We start from the raw sequence: 21,340 nt of genomic DNA on the forward strand, positions 1-21,340 counted from the left end.
AATACTGTGCTGGCGGCTATGATGGCACAAAGCAGAATAACGTCGCGGCATTATTACAGAGGAGAGCAGTGTGGTACAGAGCGCCAGAAGTTTAATATGTTTAAATCGCTTGCCCAAAAACAAGAAGCGTCAACAGTAAGGCAGTCCAATAATGCACTGGCGAAGACCACATATGAGAAGCAGTGACGTGCCTCGTGTGAAGTGCACACGGCCTGAGTAAACAGCATCTGTCCTGTTGTTTCTCTTCGCGGAAAAGACTCCAAAGGAAAGTGGGGAGAATGCAAATATCTGCTAGTGGTTTCCAGGGAGACAGACGCAGCACGTCTCTCCTGGGGAAGGATTAGGCCGGACACAGCAGGATATGGCCTGACAAAATTAATTCCAACTCTCTGACTTAAAAAGGTAGCCAGGAAAATTACACAGCAGGCTAATAAGACCCGACACAGGTTAGGCTAGAGTTTCCAAGAAAAATAATCATATTGTGAGCATTTATTTAATAAAATAGTCCATAAACATAATTCCCTACCATTAGTAAACCAAACATCATTACACAGGCATATTATATATTTTTTTCTGACGCTTTTGTAAATTACAGAAAAATAATTAAGCTTAGTAGCCTACTCTTTAGGGAGTTTGAGGTTAATCTTGGGCAGTCCGGCACAAAAGGACTGGCCATAGCAGTCTTTTGTCGTTTTCTAAGCTCCTTGCCTAAGGTCTAAAACAAATCTTGTCTTAATGGAAAACAAAGGAAGGCCTTGTGAGTAGATTTGATGGATGCTTGGATGATGACTTCAGCGAGCGCTCCGATGAACTGTCTCTCTAGGACCTCCCGCAGGACTTGGATGGTCCCAGTACTGACCTGGGATGGGCCCCACGTTGCTGGAGTACATCTGGGAAGAGAAGTAAGAGGATCAGCTGGGCAAGGTGACAGGGGACCCCAGGAGGAAGGACGTAGCCATCAGGTTAATACGTAGACCAGGGATACACCGCCACTGTCACGGTGGCCCGAGTGCCGCAGGGCACAGGGCAGGACGCACAGACTCCCTCGACTGTGGCATACATTTATTGCGTTGAGACGTAGACAACAGTGGCACTCACACACAACAGCAAAGAAGAACATGAACACACACTTAACATCGACAAAGATTAAACAAACATTGATTTTAACTACACAACCGAACATTACCGCAACATCTACATAGACAAAGACCAACAACATTGCACAAACTAGCAGGGGTTTATATACACTGACCTACATGCAACACTAAACCCTGTGCAGGTGTGTGCGATCAAGGGGGCGTGGTTACAAATAACAGGCGTGAATCCTACTGCATGCGGCGGGCCATACCACGGGACTAGTGGGGGGGGGGGGGAGCATTCCATAACAGCTACGGTGCTGGAGAATCAGAGTTTAGTACAGTTTGGTAACATCCTTGCCCCAATACACTTGATTCAACATTTCAGTTAATTAGCAGGTTTGATAAGTGTTAGCAGGGAAGTCGACAAGCTCTCCCAGACCCCTGGATTAGCCAGTGAAGACTGATGTAGTTTGTAACTGTAGGCTTATTAGTGAATTATGCAAGTAATTCCCAAACCAGCAGTGTAATATCAGTGTTGGACACTGAATGTTTACTTTAAAAATCAGATCCTCAAGAGACCATGGTTCATGAACCAACCATTAGCAGTAGAAGGTAAGCAAAGTTGATAGGTTGCTAAAAATGGCACGTTTCCAATAACATCAGTTTAGTTTGGATAAAGTCAGTTTAACATGCATGGCATGTTCCCCTTCAGGGAAATCACTGCATTAACATTTTCAGCTGAAAGCACCTGCTAACCTGAGCGGTCCTGAATTCCCTTTGTGGTCTGAGAGAAGAACCATTTCTTGGAGCCTCTTTGTTGCGGGCCTGTCGAGTAGAGATGTCACTGAACATCGTCATGGAAACAGGAGAACCCAGACAGGCCTCTCTGCTGAGTTGAGCAACAGATGGAGAGTGTGAGGCAGAGGAATAAAGTTGCCTGAACGCTCACGTTTGCCCTCCCTGTACATCACTAACCTTCTCAATTTGAGCAGCACACACACAATATCTGCACTTGCATCTTAATTATTCAGAATTCCTTCAGAGAAAAGAAATCATGTGTCTGACGGCGGGTGAGAGTCAGACTGTCGAGGGCATCCGAAAAAGATGCCACAATGCTACAAGCATATTAGCCTCTGCTATTTCAACACATTCCACTCCTAATCCTTTTTTGGTTTTCGTGCCCAGCTCAGCTGTGATGCTTTTCCCATGTGACAAGGGTGTGTCGACTCCGGCCGGACTCCTGCCGGATCCTCCATATTGGTAGGATCGGTCATGCTCCACCCATGCCAGGTGGAAGCTCTTCTGTAACAGTCCTCGCTCTCCATGGTCCATTTGATCAGGTGTTCAGGTGATTATTTAGGGCCTCTGACCAGGCATGGCCAGGAGCACTGTACCATCCGGGGAAGTGGAGCCCTCCCGTCTGGCCTGTTTGCTCTTCCTTCTGTTCAGCGGTTGCTCCTGTTGAGTGCTCTCTCCAATGGTCCTGGACCAACCTGGACACTCGAGTCTTATCCCATAGTAGGTGAAAAAAGATCCTTCAATCCAACTAACAGGAATGCGTTGGTCTGCCCTTCTGCCTGAGCTTACAATAGCAGCAGAGGAGGGGCATCAGTTCTCCAGGAATCGATGAGAGGGTGGAAAAAGCTATTCCGGAAACCGTTAATGGGGTTCCTAAGCAGAGGGAACAAAAGTCCATCCTTTCCCATGTCGAGGCACGTAGCTCAGATCCCAGCCCTCCGGGAGGCCCCATCCATATATTAGGAACACTCTGGTTCTTTTAGCCAGAACATGGCATTGTTTCTTTGATCCTGTCAACTGATTTTTAAGCCCATCTTAGCATTTGACAAAAACCCATGCAAAGGGGAGTCCAAACATAGCAGCTGCTGGGTGTGGTGCCTTTGAGCTCGTTGTACATCATTGGGAAATCCTATTGTGGTCATACAGCTCCTACTGAAAAGGATGTAGCAGGTCACCTGGACATGACATGATTGGAATGTTATGAAAAAACCTCATTTCATGTTCAGTTCACATCATGTTGTGATGGGCATTTTATCTCAAACATCAGTATGAGTTATGAATTAATTATAGCATTATTATAGCAGTACTGATTCAGTATGAATTCATGATTACATGGACTTTAACAGTAATGAGCCATTATGCATTCATTATAACATTATTCTAACAGTACTGAGTCATTATGAATTAATTGTTACATTATTATAACAACTTATCAGGTGTGTGAGTATGTAAAAAAAGTGATATTTGTAAAGCGACCTTGAGTTTGAGAAAGGCACTATATAAGTACAAATAATAATAATAATAATAATAATAATAATAATGAGTCATTATGAATTCATCATTATATTATTATAACAGTACTGAGTCATTATGAATTAATCATTACATTATTATAACAGTACTGAGTCATTATGAATTCATCATTACATTATTATAACAGTACTGAGCCATTATGAATTCATCATTATATTATTATAACAGTACCTAGTCATTATGAATTCATCATTACATTATAATACAGTACTGAGTCATTATGAATTCATCATTATATTATTATAACAGTACTGAGGCATTATCTAGTTCCTAAATGGGTCTCAGTGTTGTTTATTTAGTGATAGAAAATCTGTTATCTTAAATTATTGTTAATGCTGAAGTTAAATTAGGACATAAATTAGAAAGGATAACAAGAAAAAGGTTCATTCCTGTACCCAGCAAATGACAAAGGATCTTTGAATTGTGCTGCTGAAGGATGTCAGTGTGGTGTTCTGAAAGGACAAGCCCTCTTGAGGCTGATCTGTGTGTCTTGGATTGGAAGTCTGACTGACAGTGCTGAGTAGTTCCAGCTGGTGTGTGGGATTCATGGGACTTGTACGCAGGGTTTCAGGAATACAGAGGTCCAAAACCTGAGCCTACTAGGGGGCATCAGGGGCGTGCCCCCCACCCACAAGTCCCTGACTCTGCCTGACCCAACATTTAACCTGATTAATTATCTTTGAAACAGTAGTTTATATCAATCAGCTTAAATGTTGCCATGAATTATGTCAACTTGAAATCACACCAGAGACAAAAATAGTCATGAAACAACTGAAAATGAATGTTGGGAAATGTGTAATGCGGTTCATCTGTGATAATAATGTAAATGACAGTGGCCTACGCTAGGATAAACTTGCATTGAAAATATAAATATACAGGGGTACCTCATTTTATCATGCATTTCAACCATTTAAAGAAAGAAAATAATTCACTTTTCATTGAAATTTTATCAGGATGACATTGGATGTGCTGAATTAAGGTTAGTAAGCAAACATTAAACCTGTCCAGCTAACGTTAGCTAACATTAGCTAACTAGCGAGGTAAACCTACCCAGCATCACAATAGCTTAATAGGAATTTGGACACAGCCGATGTGTAGGGACTGAATGACATCCGTTAATAAAATTCTGGTTACCTGTATCACATCCCGTTTGGTGACATTAGCAAAGAACCGCTGTGTTGAGTAAAGATCATTCACTCCAAACCACGTTACCGCAACGATGATGGTGAGCAGATGAGACAGTTGGTGAGCTTGGTGTTTTATAATATCTTTGCAGAACCAAGTAAAGTGATTTTTAGTCAATTATTTCATGTTTTTATTATAAACACTACGGAAAGACTATTCCAAGGTCCGGTAAAAAAAAAAAAAAAAAAAAAAAAAAAAAAAAAAAAAAAAAAAAAAAAAGGAAATTTATGTATGTGGTAGTGTGTGGTAGTTTTTGTAAAAATATAAAAATACTTTTCTCAACAGAGTAATAACTGAAGGTGTTTCGAGCTAGTCTGCCAGTCACCATTTTATGTGTGGGACTGAAGCTCACCTGACAGAGCAGGTATGGTGCAAGTGTCACCAAAGGTCTGATTCCTAGAAAACACATACAAGACATAGACAAGAATGTCTGTTGTGTGTTTTGAAGTTACCAGTGAACAAGGCTGAGTAATTACCATGAACATCTTCCATCACAGAGTGGTTCTGAGTCATCACCAGGGCCCAGGAGTTGTAGAAATAGCTGGTATGGTCAAATGTACTCATGTTTTGTCTGTAGTAAACTATGATGTGCTTTTGTCTACCATCATTAAGAAATATCTGTGGTCTGTATGGGTGTGTGTGTATGCGTGTGACACATCCTCCTCCCTCACAAAACCTATGAATGATATTCCATCACAGGCACTCGGACCAGAGTTGAGTGTGGTCTAGGTGAGACTTGGGAGACAGGTTCCCAAAACACTTGCAGGGTTGGATAGTACCAGAGTACCGACAGCTTATGCCGTGCGGGAGGCAGGATTGCAGGGGTGGACTCATTCAGCCCTGGGTCAAGGAAACCTGCACCTTACGCAGGCAGTTAGCATGCCGGTGGGTCCCATCCGAAAGTTTGAATGAGGCCAGACCGAGCCATCTTCTGACCTGGACCAGGCCTCACCAAAACAACTGAAGTTTATCCTCATGTTGAGGATACCGGATCCTGACCCGGACGGAGAGCACAAAAGTGGTTGGCCTAGTATGTGGAACCCTGTCAAAGTATGGCTTCATCCGCTGCTGTAGTGCAGGTAGAAGGTGTGGTAGAAGCTGTGGCTATCAGGGTGGAATGGCACTTGGGAATAACCCTGGCAGTGATGCATCTGGGAAAATCATTGAGCCATGGAACTGTGCAGAGAAATCCTGGGATAATGTTCAGCGCTTTTAGAGCCACACAAAAAGCACCCCCCCCCCCCCCCCCCAACTTCTTCATCGCCATCAAGTTAGACATCCAGAGTGGTGAATCCATCTGCTTGATCATGTCAGCTGGATGTTCTGCAGCTCCGCTGAGATGCTGCCCCGCAGAGCAGGTGCAGAGCAGGGGAGGGGCTCTATGAACAGTTGGCGTAGAATTCACTAGCGGCCAGAGGGCGAAAGCAGCCTAACAGCCCAAAGCTCTGAACTGTGCAGGTCGCTGTTGTTGCCAAGGGGTGGCGACGGTGTGAATGTCTGAGCCTGTGGCATCCAAACCACTAAAAAGATCAAGGCCGAGGACGTTGGCCCCAAGACGTGCTGCAGGGAATCTGAACCAGGAAACTGTGTTGTCACTGTATCTCACCACCAATTGGAGCAATTCCACAATGTCCCTGTCTGAATTAGAATAAACACAAAGAATAGTGGAGGGGTATTCTAGTGACCTTTGACAAACAAAACTATTCCTAAGTGGCCAGGTTCGATAATGACACAGTGGCTCCTGTGTGTAGGAGGAGGGGCAGAGTGGCATCACTTATCAATGAACATATTTGGAATGACATCTGACCTGTGCTGACATGGTGGACTATTGTTGTTGATAACTGTGGGGCTCTTGCAGGGGTTAGGGTTAGGTTTAGGTTTAGTCTTTAGGATTAGGGTTTAGGGATAGGGTTATGGTTAGGGTTAGTGTGAAACTCGGGGACACTCAGTAGGGCTGACATGTGTTGACCTAAGACACTATCTGGAGTCTTGTCTTAAACAGTGTAGTAGCAATGAACACACTTTCAAAACTGGCTGCTAGGTTGTAAACGCGGAAAACCATCAGACCCACAGCACTGGTAGCTTGTGTGGGGCCACCAGAAGAGGAAAGAGTGGGAGCAGAGAACAGTCATCTCCAACACCAGTGTGGTGTGTGAGCTAAACTTGCAACTCACTCCCTTTATTCGCAGTATCTAAGCTACCACTGCCCCATGATCTTGCTGTTAGCTAAAGTTGTTTTTTTTTTAACCTTTAAAATAACCAGGCAGGTCATTAAGAACACCTTCTGTCCAGGACCAGGAGCCAGTTGAGGAACAAACAAATAAAAAGTGGACAAAATAGTCGAGGGCAAAACAAAACACAAACAGCAGTGATAAACTGAACACAACTCTGATTGGCCTAAAATAATCAGGCAGAGGCAAAAAATCAGGCAGAGGCCTGGAGTAGAGCAGAACAACACTGTAGTTAAACCACACCCAGACAACTCAAAAAAGGTCTGATAACTCCTACCCAGACAACCCACAAAAGGTCTGATAACTCTAACCCAGACAACCCACAGTCTGATAACTCTAACCCAGACAACCCACAAAAGGTCTGATAACTCTAACCCAGACAACCCACAAAAGGTCTGTTAACTCTAACCCAGAAAACCCACAAAGTTTGATAACTCTAACACAGACACCCAAATAACAGTCTGATAACTGTAACCTGACAAACCATGAAGTCTAATCATGCACTGCTTTGCTTACTTCGTCAAACTCATTTACCAATTTTCCTTATCAACTGCGTTACAGATTGCCATGCTCCTCTTTTATACTGTCTACAGCTACTGTCTGCCATGTTTCTATTTTCCACTATCTACATGTACAACACACTGTACGTTGCTGCAGGCACACATATTACAAACAAGTATCTTATACTGCATCTTATACACTGAACTGTTGCTTTTATTCCATGATCTAACTTTATACTATCTTTGTTTTCTGTTGGGCTGCTGTGATGTTTTTACTGTCTGCAGAGGTAGAGAGAAGCCTTTGAATGTGTAATTATCTAGCAGTGAACTCGACCAGATGGTCTTTTCAGAAACTGGAGTTGGAAAGAGTACAGCTCCATTCCTATTCACAGCTTCTCAACACTGAAGATGAAGACGCTTTCTGCTACATCTGGTGTTCTTTACCCCATATGTACTGACTGTATGATATATAACAGTATAAAATAATATGGTATGTATATATTTCATAGATGTTTTGATCAGCTTCTCTGAAGGGTTACAAGGAAAAGCCAAATGATGCAGGCTCTCCCCACCCAATTCATCTACTGCTTGACAATAGAGAAACAATTGGAGCCATATTCAAGCTGTTATTCGTGTTAATATTTTATAGTCCTATGTCGTGTAGGCTCTTGCATTCAACATCAGTCACTTTAAATGTGTTATAAAAATAAACATTACTTATCTATTTACTACATGATAAAACTGCTTAGCAATAAATATATAAAGTGACAACAGTTTCAGGGATGATAAAAATGTCAGATGGGATGTATTATACTCATGTTTACTTGCTTTGGTATTTTTTGTTATGCTTGTAGAAGCTTGGACTTGTAGAACTTTTGTAAGATGGTGACACCGAACAAGCCCTCAGGACTTTTATTTTTGGTAAGAGGAGGAGAATTTCCACCATAGACCAGTAGAGCTTCATTAGTGATGTACGAACATGATAGGCTGTTCCACAGTATAAAAGGACTGGAACCATCAAGAAGATGGCTGAGGTGACAGGTCATCAAGAAGATGGTTGAGGTGAGAGGTCATCAAGAAGATGGCTGAGGTGAGAGGTCATCAAGAAGGTGGCTGAGGTGAGAGGTCATCAAGAAGATGGTTGAGGTGAGAGGTCATCAAGAAGATGGCTGAGGTGAGAGGTCATCAAGAAGATGGCTGAGGTGAGAGGTCATCAAGAAGGTGGCTGAGGTGAGAGGTCATCAAGAAGATGGTTGAGGTGAGAGGTCATCAAGAAGATGGTTGAGGTGAGAGGTCATCAAGAAGATGGCTGAGGTGAGAGGTCATCAAGAAGATGGCTGAGGTGAGAGGTCATCAAGAAGGTGGCTGAGGTGAGAGGTCATCAAGAAGGTGGCTGAGGTGAGAGGTCATCAAGAAGATGGTTGAGGTAAAGGGTACTTTGATGGATGTCTAGGGGGTGGAAAGGCTCATGCCCTGTGTGTGCACGGACTTGGAAATGAAGACAAGCAGAGTCTTGGCAAATGAACTCCTCGACACTCGTAAGTGTCATTTAAAGGAATGTTATTGTTTCCCTCTGTTCAAATTTGTGGTATATTCTCTGAGTTTAGTCTACTGGCTGGTTAGTGCTGCTCTAACTGATTTATTGGCAGCAGTGTGAGAATGTAAGTCAAGGCCAAGTGGAATGAAGACAGGGAAGCAGCAGCCACAGGTCCTGCAGTGCCATGGGAGTCATATCCAGGTGAAAGGATCAGAGTTCTGCTTGATGGATTATTTCATGCTTCTAAAATTTTTTTAGAAGGTATGTTGATATGTTATTGTTTTATAAGTTATCTTGTGTGTCTCTGTTTAAATGGAATGGTTGAGTGTTATCTGACTATAGGCATCAGAGTGGGAAGACAGCGGATGCAAGTTCCCTGTTGGATCCTAGAGAGGACGGCCACCCTACCCTACCTGCCAACCTACCCTACCTGATACCCTGCCCTACCTGCTACCCTGCCCTACCTGATACCCTACCCTACCTGCTACCCTACTCTACTTGCTACCTGGCACTGTTAAGGGCTGACATAGGCTTGAAATATCTGGTTGCTACCCAGATAAAAGGATTTGTGGTACCCTTTTATTACATCTTGCTGCAATTTTGTAATTACATTTTTTTTACTGGCTGGTGGGTAAAAGAGGCTGATTTACTTTTTTCTTGTTTACTAAAAATGGTGTAACTATTGGCAGCGTAGAAGGAGGAATTACTGGGGTCATAATCCAGGCTGATGAAGGAACTGCATCGTGGCTGAGAGTGTCCTGAGTAAAGATCGCTTTTATTGGAAGTATTAGCTGAAGTGCTGGTTATTGTGTGTTGTGCTAGGAAACAACACACAGAGGTAAGGAAAAACAAACAAAGGCTTTGAAATACAGACAGGCTTTCAAAAACTTTCCGACATACAACCAAACAGCCAAACAATGAACAGCCAAGACACAAGGAACAAGACAGGGTTTAAATACATGAACTTAAGACTAGAAACGAGGAACAGGTGAAAGTAATGATGGGTGTGGAAAACCAAACAAGGGATGGAGAAAATGAAATGAAGGAATGAAACCAAAACAGACAAGACAGGGAAACCATGGAGCACGAAAGCTGGTAGGGCCTAACCATTACACATGTGTGGGCCTCGACATCCAAGCCATAGCCTGTTGTATGTGATCCTGTCTGCCCAGCACTCTGGCTAATTGGCTTTGTTTAATATTGTTTTTTATGAACTGATGAAAATGAAATAAAACTTCATTGTTTGTTCTTGCCTGGTCTCCTTGTTGGCTGTGTGGTTCAGAGGGTTTGTGAGTCCTAGAAAATGCAAGTGAACTCAAGATTAATCCGGCCTATTCAGTTCACCTTGCCAGTCAGATAGCTACTTATGAAGTTTTTTTTCCTTTTCATAGGACTCTTACTTTTAAACAGGCCCCATATTTCCTTTGAGATTCATACTTCCTTTATATGTTAATCATACTTGATGTCCATGGACCTCATACTACACTTGAAGACATTTATTTCTGCTTCTCTGGAGTGGATGTCTGGACTGTGGGGAGGTGAAGAAGGCGGAGATGGGCCCATCCCCGGGTCTCAGTCCTGGCTGCCTGCATAGAAGTTTTCTGTAAAGGCCCATACAAGTGTGGTGGCTTGGTATTTTAATCTGGATGAAGAGGTGTTTGGAAAAGGATCTGTCCAAACCACAATTTTGCAGAGATCCACTCCAGTGTAAACAGCAAGCCATGAAGTGGCAGCGTCTAGGGTGAGACGCGGTGATCAGCTGGGGGTTGTTTTGGCTGGAGGGGTTGATAGAGGGCAATCTTGGGTCCTCAGTGGGGATGAAAGCAAATTTTACCATCTAGATAACGACACTCTCTGTCTACAAAAACATATCCTAGGTGGGCACACAAACCATGACTTCATGTGCTGTGTGATCTTGGACTGGATACATAATCCTGATTCAGAATAACCCATTACACGGCTACAGTCAACATGCTGGACCCTTACCGAGGGAGTTACTGCAACACTTGGGTCTTTCATGTAGTGTTATTTTGGAACATTTTAAAAACCTGAAAGATCCTATGGTGGATATAGTTTGTACTTCAATTCTTTTTGTTGTAAGAGCTGAACTTTTGCTAATGCATTTAACATTGATGACAATGTGGTTGAATCAGAGTACTCTCTCTCTCTGCTTGTGTATATTTTGTGTGTCATTTGTCATGCGCATACTTGATAACAGATTTTAGTAGCCACTCAGTGACTAACCCAGTTTCTCTCTTTTCCTCTCCCTTGCTGGGATTAAACTGAACAACGTTCCCATGGAGATCCTGAGGGCTGTCATGGGCCAGCCTCTAAATCCCCAATGCAGGCAGCTGGTTTTGTCTGTGGGCGACGCGTCCTTTTCAAGAGGACTGTTCTAAGGGCTGACACATGCACATCGTTGCCAGGGTTCCAGGCTTTTCCCCACTTATGCAAATGATACCACAACGGACCACAGACTCTCCAGTGCGAACACCTTCACTTTTCACTCTTGTAAGAGTTTGTACTTGAGCAAACCCGTGGATGGTTTCAATCAGGCTCGAAGCATTTTTCACAACGAGCAAATTATAAATTAGGATTATGGCATCCACTACGGCAACTCCTGGTTCTGTGGTTCACCTCTGTCAGTGACATATGGGTTTAATGAGCAGAACTTTACATTCCTTTCAGTGGGCGTCTCTTTAGCAGATCTGCCAATCGGACTGTGCTCTGAGGCCTGACCCCCCGCCCCCTTTTTGCATGCAGCCTGTCAGGGCTGTGTTTGTGTCTGAAGTATTCCCTCTGTTTTTTTCCCCCATTACTACTGCTCAGCCCCGCCAAGCACCATCCAGACCCACTGGAGTGTGGCAAGTACAACGATGCAGTCTCCAAAGCAGCTCTGAGCCCAAGCCTGACGGCACGCTCGGCCACACGCGGCTCCTTGCCCAGTCTGCAGACGTCCTGAGGCTGGAGGTGTGCTTCTCAGAGGAAGAAGAGCAAGCAAACGCTCTCATTAAGGGTGACATCAGGACAATAAGTTGCAGTTTGGGCTGCTGGTTTGCCTGACAGACAGACCTAGTAGTGACAGAGGCAGGGACCAAATGCCATATACTGAAGGCGGCGTGTGCAACTAGTGGACACAGCAAGTGACCAGAAAGTTGGCCTGAGGAAGAAACCGATCACGTTTGATCGAGTGCTTAGCGTGCCGTGCTTTCTGGTGCTACGACGCGTAGGGACATTGCTCAGACTTCAAAGCTTTTATGGGACAGCTGCTTGGCGGGACAGGTGTTTTTTCTTCTGGAACAGCATCCTGATTCATAAGAAGACGAAAATCACCGAAGGCTGATTCTACGGAAGAGAGTGCACAAAGGAGCAGGAGCAGAAAGAATGGCGAACTCGGGATTCCAGCTCCTGGGCTACTTCTTGGCTCTGGGTGGCTGGATTGGAATCATATCCACCACGGTGCTACCCCAGTGGAAGCAGTCGTCATACGCAGGGGATGCCATCATCATGGCCGTTGGCCTGTATGAAGGCCTGTGGATGTCCTGCGCCTCCCAGAGCACGGGGCAGGTGCAATGCAAGATCTTCGACTCTCTGCTCTCGCTCGACAGTAAGTACCTCCTTGTCAAAGACGCCGGCCTCTGATTGGTCGAGCAGCATGGCGGGGTTCAGCTATATGCACAAGAAGCCCTTGGTCTGATGCTTTTAGAAGTTTCACATGCAACGGAGGTTTCAATGAAGTCTGTGAAATGGGAAGGAGATAAATATTTTTACTATGAAACTACATATTTACATTAAGGCATCTTCAGTCCCACTGAGACCAATTAACTTTGGCATATGCTGACAAATGAAAACAGAAAACGAGAAAATATAATCAGCCTTGCTACTAATACAAGCATATGGATTTAATCATCCTTTAAAATCCATCAGATTAAAAATATGCAATGGCTGACAAATGTTAATGAAAGCCATATGCGACCCACAGGCAACCTCGGTGAGGCACTCGTTGACTGCTGAAACAGTGTGGGATACCATTTCACAGCTATTAATCAGTATTTACAGCCACCGTCACTATCAGTTTTGTGGTGGCTTGTTGATTGGGATTTAATGAAGAGCAGCAGTCTTCCCCAGCACTAATGTGAAGAAGACGTCTAGAAAATTATATTCATTATGACTCATTTCTCAATGGAATATTTGAATTCGTTGTATATATTATGACATATAGTGGCACACCCACATCAGTCATTGTTTACACTTTACCACTGGTACAATGGGTAAATGCTACAACTACTTCTAATGTTGGGCATATATTGGGCACACACAAGGGCTACTACTAATATTCAGCATTTATTGGGCAAACACAAAATGTATATCTAATATTGGGCATTTGTTAGGCAAACACAAGGACTACTTCTAATAGGTTTCTTTAAATATCTTTAAAATACAGAATGTAACATGTTTGGTTGGATCCTAGGAAATGCAACAGCTGTTTTCTTTTGCACATCACTGTAATAAAAACAACTTATTGTCCTGATGTCATGAATAGTAGTTGTTTTGAGAATAAAAGGCTAGTGTTTAGTCAAACACCAAAGATATGTCTAGAATGCTAAATGCACTTCCCCACACAATACGCTAGCATTGTTTCTTTCTGTCCTAATAGGCCTATGGTAAAATATACACTAGAGACATACATTATCATGTGATTTCAAAAGGGCATAATTCTAACACGACCTGATGCCTGGCACATCATTGATATTACATCATTACATAATGTTTTTGTAAATTGACGTCAGAATTCATTAAAAGGATTTTCCAAAATTTCCAGAAATAAGCGGAATATCTGCTCCTTTATGGGATAGGTGGTGAAGGAACAATTCATATGTAGTTTCACAGATATGCTAAAAAATGTAATAGCAGAATCATTGTTGGCCTAATATCTTTAGTATGAATGCAAACTTTGCAAATGTACACAACATCCACCCCCATTGGTGATAAAATGAAACACCCACATTGCGATTAGTTAGAAAAGCTCTGCAGACCAGTCACAGTACTCCGAGCTCCACAATAGAAGTTCAGTGCACAGCAGCGTGAGCTGAGAGAGAGAGAGAGAGAGAGAGAGAGAGAGCTCTTTGCATCTTTGCAGCTGAGTACTGTACAACTTGCGGAGGAATCTCCTACCCTGCATGCACAAAGGCTGAAGGGGCTGTCTGAATCCACGGTTCCCTCCCGTGCTAGTGGCATTGTTTCACCCAGTCTTAGGTCATCTGGGGAGATAGTGACTGCAATGTTCTAGCTTATGTATGTATGGGCTTTCTCCCACAGCCCTGCATTGTCTGACGCTCATGCCAGCGGTTCTTCCTTGTCCTTTCTTGAATAATTGTTATTATGTGTGGTGTCAGCTGACCTCTTTAACCGTGGGGACACAAGCCCTCCCTGCAGAGATTCTTTATGAAACAGGAAAGGCAAGAGGGAATTCATAAAGAGCTCTGTTTGGATGCAGGGATGTTAAAGGAGAGAAGTAAAAATTCAAATACATTTGAAAATGTACGTGAGTACATACTAAACATCTGCTAATGCAAGTATTAGAAGTCTTAAGGGAGTACGTGTGCTCTTTTAAATTTACACAATGTGAAGGAGTGTCAGGAGTGAAAAGTCTTCGAAATTCTGGTGAACGTGACGTCAAAGGGTTCTGTTTTCTATGAGGAAAGTGTAGAGAGGTGCTTGAGATATGACGTTTGAAACAGCCCACGAGTCGCCACACAATAGACAAAGCCCCAAAACACACACACATACCCTTGAAGTATGCACTCTGTCAAAGTGCACGCTCGTTGGCCTTGCTTTGTCTGTGCCAGGCACTGCCAACCTTGGCACTGGGCAGCGGCTCGTGGGAGGCAACCTTCTCTGCCCTCGAGACGCTGACTCCAACTTCTCCTATTCAAACAGGACCCCGGGATCAAAGCAGTGCCCTGCTGGGTCACGTAACACTCCTCCCATTTAAAGGGAAAAAGAAGGCTGAGGCAGAACGAAAACAGGCAGAAAGAAGAACCACTTTCTCTGCATGACTAAAGTCATGCTTCAAAGAGGACTCCTACACATATGAATCGAACATCAGAAGTCATGTGACATTTCCCTATTCATCCCTTGTCTTTGAAATGTTGAGAAACTTGATGGTGAATTTAATATGTGAAGTTGATTTGTTTCCTTTTTCTGGACTACTGTAGAATTCCCTAGGGGTTAGGGATAGGGGTTAGGAGTTAGGGGTTAGGGATAGGGCTTAGGAGTTAGGGGTTAGGGATAGGGGTTAGGAGTTAGGGGTTAGGGATAGGGCTTAGGAGTTAGGGGTTAGGGATAGGGGTTAGGAGTTAGGGGTTAGGGATAGGGGTTAGGAGTTAGGGGTTAGGGATAGGGGTTAGGAGTTAGGGGTTAGGGATAGGGCTTAGGAGTTAGGGGTTAGGGATAGGGGTTAGGAGTTAGGGGTTAGGGATAGGGGTTAGGAGTTAGGGGTTAGGGATAGGGGTTAGGAGTTAGGGGTTAGGGATAGGGGTTAGGAGTTAGGGGTTAGGGATAGGGGTTAGGAGTTAGGGGTTAGGGATAGGGGTTAGGAGTTAGGGGTTAGGGATAGGGGTTAGGAGTTAGGTGTGGCTAGAGAGATACCTGGCAGAAGTACTTAGTAAGGTGCATTTGCTGCTGTGTGTAGAACTGGTGAGGGCACATCACGGTCTTTCTGGATAAGCCGCATTGTGGAGCTGCTGCTGTGAGTTGGATTAGCATGTCATATGCATCTACCTCGTAGAAAAGGATGGCAGGGTTGTGCAAACAATCCTCCTTTGTGGAACAAGTCACACTAATTCCATCTGTGAAACATGTAAAAATGTCCCTCCTACGGCTGTGTGTATGCGCTGAAAACTGTGTGGGTTATCTATGGAATTTCACAGTTGAATCCACTCAGATGCAATTCTGTGTCACCACAGGACAAATGAAGTATAATGTATGAAATACATGAAGTATAATGTCAGAATCATGCTGTATGTAAAGGTTCAATTGTATTCATTCCATTTTAAAGGGAGTTTTACGTTAAATGACTTGTTGAATCAACTGTAGAGCATCTTGCAACCATTTTTAAAGTGGACCAAAAAATAGATTTTCATTTTACTTCCATACCAGACAAAGCTACATGCACGGAAAACAGGATGCTGTTTTCTAATGTCAAATAGGTCATAGGTTATCCACTGATATTATTGCATAATATTCCATAGCCAAGTAATGTAGTTTCATTAATAATATTACAGTGGATTAAAATCCATGAAACCTTTGCTCCCCGCTGAGTTTTTAAATCTTTCCTTGACCTCCTCAGTCCACATCCAGACCTGTCGAGCTCTGATGGTCATTTCTGTGCTGATGGGATTCATCGGAATCATCGTTAGCGTGGTGGGGATGAAGTGCACCAAGGTGGGCGACAACAACCCTTCCACCAAGAACAAGATTGCCGTGGCAGGAGGCGCACTGTTCCTGCTCGCAGGTAACGCTGGCCCCTTGCGCCGCACGCGCCCCGTCTGCCTCACGACAGCCTGGCTGTCTGGCTTATACAGACAACTGAGAGAATTCGTGGGCAAAAGCTGAGTTGATTCTTCAGGATGCCTCTCGTGGTGTTTTGCTCCAGGCAAACCCCTGGAGAATCATTCTAATAAGTCCAGAAACAGCAGAACATGTTTATGCTTGTAATTGCATGTTCAGTTGTGAGTGGCACGGAGGCAATAGAAGTGTAACTGAGTTTCATTTGGGAGAAAGAGTCCAGGTTGCTCACCCTTTCACTTTTTGTAAACATCCTTAATTACGCTTAATTATTCGTTCATTAACTTGTCCTTGTGGTTTCTCAGGCTCTTGGGCTTCAGTGTCGTTTGTGTCCTTGCTGACAGACAGCTGTAAACAGGAAATTGACTTTTCAGTGCTATCGGGATTATTTGAATGGCTTGGAAGTAAACAAAGAAGAATTTCTCTGCGTTTGCACTAACTCTCTGATCTGGATCTTGCTGCTAGGGGTCTGCACACTGGTGTCGGTATCCTGGTATGCTACACAAGTCTCCTATCACTTTTTTGACCCAAACACACCAGTCAATGCCAGGTAAGAAATCAGTACTGTTCTTGCAACTGCAAACTAAAATTGTTAGAATTCTGCTTCATGTTATTTTGATGTCAGACAATAACAAAATGTAATGTGAGTCATATCTATAGGCTGGGTGTTACCGTAAGTTCTTTCTATTAGAAATGATATATGCGCTAATATTTTGCTACCTTTCCCCCAAAGTCTAACAAACAATTCTTCATAAACAGCACTGGTTAATAGATCAGAAATCATGTGATCATTATAGGTGGATCAGTGCTTTAAGCATATATAACCCCTTTCTCACCTAGTTCACATAGAAATGCATTCTCATTTAGTTCTCACCTACATGGGTCTAGTCTTTTTCTTCCTAAATACCCAGTCATTTTAAGGACAGTGGTATCACAGTGTAAGAAGCTGAAAGTCTCCAGCTTTTCCTTTTAAAAATTGTGCAAGCTGAACTCTTCCATCTGTTTCTAGGTATGAGTTTGGCTCCGCCCTGTTTGTCGGGTGGGCGGCGGCCTGTTTAACGATGCTGGGTGGGTCCTTTCTCTGCTGCTCCTGTGTTAATGAGGAAAGGAGAGGACAGCAATACTATCGTCAGTCACAACCTTCTACAGCCAGGGAGTACGTGTAAAAACACAACAACAACTACATCAAACCAAGAAAAATGGCATTGTAAAGACAGAGCTCCTCCCACTTTACCATGGTTACACGTGTTTTTGGAATAGAATATTCCAGGTACCTTTCTCTTCACAAAAACAGAGAATTACTGGACACATTCAGATATGCACTGTTCATATAACATTTATTTAAATACATTTTTAACATTAATTTCAATAGGACTAAGGATAGTGGAGACTGAAATTAGAAATACGATTTTGTCCTACTCTAGCCTTCCTTGAGAGGCTCATTTTTTTAAAAACAAGAAATTAAAATTCAAAAATTAATTTATTGCTGAAAATATCTGGAAATATTTGGTGTATTGTTATTGCAAAAGTTCCTCCTATCATTACCATATGTGTCCCGGAGGCTGTTGTAAGCATCGCCCCGGAGGTGATGGCTACATCACCCTGTGAGTGGAAGTAAACAGTGGTGTAATCTGGGCTCAAGATCCTTCCAATGTAAAAGATCAGAGAAGTGTGAAGGGAGATGTTTGTGTCGGCCGACCTCGGTTACACGGTTGGAGCTCTGTTAGCTCTGCGTTCCTCAACAGCTGTGGCCGCACTCAAACTCCATGGAGGAGACCAGAAGTTATGAGCCTTTCACTGTCCACTTGAGCAATTTCTCTCTAAACTTTGGAGGACATTATTTATGGCCATGTTGACCAGTGGGGCTCCACTGCTTCTATGTGGGAATGGAGGCTAGGGGTTCAAAAAGAACAATAAAGAAAACGTAGTGTGAATGTCCGAACACAGAGGCCTACTTTAGAGAGGAAACACGTGCTGCGAAGGTCCAAACACAGAGGCCTAGTTTATGGAGAAAACTGCGCATGACATCTAGAGCAGTTCGTCCGTTTCTCTCTTCATCCTTTTAAGCAGGCATTTAAAAAGATGGAGAATCTTACAAAAACTCTGGCTGTACCATATGAAAAGCAATAGCTAATGTGCAAATGAATAAACAAATGTTTTTAAGTAGTGGAAAGTGAAATGTCCAACTTTTGTCTCCAAAATGCAGATTTGTCAGTGGGACCTCATGTTCTGAGGCTTAATGAGCCGAGTGTACTCTGATTTAGCAAAAAAAAATAACACCTCTGACTTTAACACATCTCAGTACTAACCAAACGACTCCTCCTGCATGGACAAATCGTATAGTCTGAAAGGACAACTCCTGAGACAAGCTTAGAAAAACCACGGAAACCTGAGACCTGCCATACATGATCCGAAAGATCCACAACTCTTCTACACTCACTGTCTGACACCTGAAACATTGGCGATATCCGTGCGGTATTTAGGCCTGTTTTAACCACCTGCCACAAACGAGAGAATAAATGCTTAGCAAATATTGTATTTCTTTTTTATTTTTTGGTTTATCTGAATAGAATAATTAAATATACTTATCATGTCGGAAATTGCACTCACAGGCTAACATTTACCAAAGCTTTAATGGTTCTCTGTGTACATTTTAGTAACCAAGCCACCTCAGGTTGACTTTCTCTCGCAACCAAACCATCCATACTATGGAGTTTATATTCATGTAACAAACAAATCATCTTGGTACCTTTTTATTTTTAATAAAAGACCACTAAAACATTGGTCTTTACAATATGTTATAAAAATGGATTCAGCAGCCTCAGGGAACGTGAATATAGTGTGTGTGTCAAACGCATGGTGTGGTTTAGCCACCGCTAGTAAGCTTGCTTTACTAACTTCTTTACTGACCTTCCCATAACTGAAGAGCCTGCACTACTTCACCTCCACAGCCAGCTGATTGTGATCGGTCTCTCTCCCGGATTCTTCTAACGCTGTTCTTCTCCAACTGTCTTCTTCTTCTCTCCCCTAATTCAGGGCTGAGTTGTTGAGTGAGACTAGTTTCCCTGACTGACCAACCCTCCCCGCCTTTATCTGAGGACTGTTCGAGCTCCGCTCTCTATTTCTGACCCCCTCCATACTTCCACCTAGAGTCCAAACCTGGACCCCCGTCTGTCCGCTATAGCCTGTTCACACCCGTCCTTAGAAACTCTGTGCCTTTTTATCGGCGCCTGATAAATAAAACGCGGCTCGGCCGTCTCTCCCCCATTTGCTGTGTTCTTGTCTTCCTCTGTATCTCATTTTCTTAAAGTGTCTTTGTAAATATGTACTCTTACATATGGAAATGAAAGCATGGACTGATTTGTGATGATGCAGTATATGTAAACATGAAAAAACAAAGTTATTCACCCATTTCGACATGTATGTTACGTAACTTGAGCTATAAGCAGGGTTTTCTGAGTGGTGGATGTCCTCGGCTGTTAGACACACTACGGTCAGATCCTGTTTTAACTGTAAACCTACTTAAACTTTGTTCTTTTCTTTTAAATTGCAGAGCAAATGTTAAAAGTTCTCCACCAGACAAAGGGGAGCAGTACTTGTAGTTGGGGAGAGGGCGACTCCGGTGGGCTCACACTGAGTTAGATTTTGGCAACAGGCAAGACATACTCTTGGTAACAAACAAACAAACAAACAAACAAACAAACAAATAAGTGGAAGAAACACCAACCAAGGTAAAAAAAAAAGTTTAAACTAACTTTAAAAAATGGTGAAGGTACAGAATATGAACCACATAATGTATTTGTGTATTACACAGTGTTTGCCAAATTTGTTACGCTTATGAATGCAAATATATATAATAAAGTCATACATGCATGATCATGTACTGTACAGGAGATTAGTACTGGTTTATGTGAAACACGCTGGCCAGAAATTCAAACAGAGTGAGCCGAAAGCATGGTGTTCAGGTTGTGAAATCCGAAACAGTTTGCTAAAATCCACAGTGTGTGTATATTTACTTTTTGTTCATTTTTTTTGCCATATTATCACTAGACCTCATTTGCCCTCAAATGTATCTCACATTTCTGAGACTTGATTCAGGGTATGTAACAATGCATTTCATCAGTTATGCAAGTTTGTATTTTTTTGTGTGTGTAGCGTAATACCAATGATGCATAACCAAGCTTTGACTCACACTGCTTTTTGTTTTTGTCAAGTCAAGAAATACATACATTTACATACATTACATTTACATACATTACATACCTATCTATCTGAGGCAGAGGCCTAGCCTTCTGTGTAATGAACTGTAATGAGTTTTCTGAATTATTCATTAAATGTAAAGAAACAATGCGGGGGTTGTGACATTTGTTTTTTGTTCTATTTTTATGTTGATTTTTTCATGAAACATGTAGTGCACAAAATGATTTGTCTTGATGAATGACAGTTTCTGACTAAACATCGGGAATCATATTCAGCTTGCATTGAAAGGCACTGATGTGTAAGGTCAGTATAAGAGGTTATTAGTGTTAGCCTGCAATCACAAATGATTCAGTTCTCTGGTTTTTTATTTTCAACAAACTTGTTTCCTAATATTCAAGTATGTATCATCTCAAATAAAGAATCGACTTTCCTGTGTTTGCTGTTGTTGTTTTGTTTTGTTTTGTTGGAAATACAATAAAACATACAAAGGACAACCACAGTGTTTTTGTACACCTAATGACTCGGTTGGGTAGAGATTGTGAATTACACTTCCTATGTGCACACTATGAACTCTGGTCATAATTGACATTATATTAAGAACTCATATCAAATTTCACTAAAAGGTCTAAATTACAATAATAAAGTTCATTTGCTGCTGAAAATGTCAGTCGATAACTTCAGCAGGAAAGGAGAAAAATATATTAGTGG

At 42.6% G+C, this 21,340-nt stretch overlaps 1 protein-coding gene and 1 long non-coding RNA gene across 6 annotated transcripts; one reads left to right on the top strand and one right to left on the bottom strand.

Moving 5' to 3' along the window:
• Positions 1–506: 506 nt before the first annotated feature.
• LOC113586046 (uncharacterized) lies at positions 507–2,918 on the bottom strand. The gene is made up of 3 exons (XR_003411571.3): positions 2,055–2,918; positions 1,836–1,968; positions 507–890 (listed from the first exon to the last, which is right to left on the bottom strand). It is a non-coding gene; the product is annotated as an uncharacterized LOC113586046 (long non-coding RNA).
• Positions 2,919–11,683: 8,765 nt separating this feature from the next.
• cldn19 (claudin 19) lies at positions 11,684–21,067 on the top strand. 5 transcript variants are annotated; one of them, XR_014119404.1, is made up of 5 exons: positions 11,685–12,470; positions 16,215–16,379; positions 16,898–16,982; positions 17,442–17,702; positions 19,469–21,067. XR_014119404.1 is itself a non-coding variant. In XM_027024579.3 (5 exons), exons 1-5 carry the CDS (start codon positions 12,248–12,250, stop codon positions 19,503–19,505), a joined length of 657 nt encoding a protein of 218 aa, XP_026880380.1. In that variant the 5' UTR covers positions 11,685–12,247; the 3' UTR covers positions 19,506–21,067. The 5 variants fall into 5 exon arrangements, 3 of the variants coding, with proteins under 3 accessions (XP_081561721.1, XP_026880380.1, XP_026880371.1); XR_003411618.3 differs by having other exon boundaries at positions 19,986–21,067; XM_027024579.3 differs by having other exon boundaries at positions 17,442–17,588.
• The last annotated feature ends 273 nt before the right edge of the window (positions 21,068–21,340 follow it).

The sequence above is a fragment of the Electrophorus electricus genome, chromosome 22 (genome assembly GCF_041902795.1).
Source record: "Electrophorus electricus isolate QZ-2024a chromosome 22, ASM4190279v1, whole genome shotgun sequence".
NCBI classification, from domain to species: Eukaryota; Metazoa; Chordata; class Actinopteri; order Gymnotiformes; family Gymnotidae; genus Electrophorus; species Electrophorus electricus.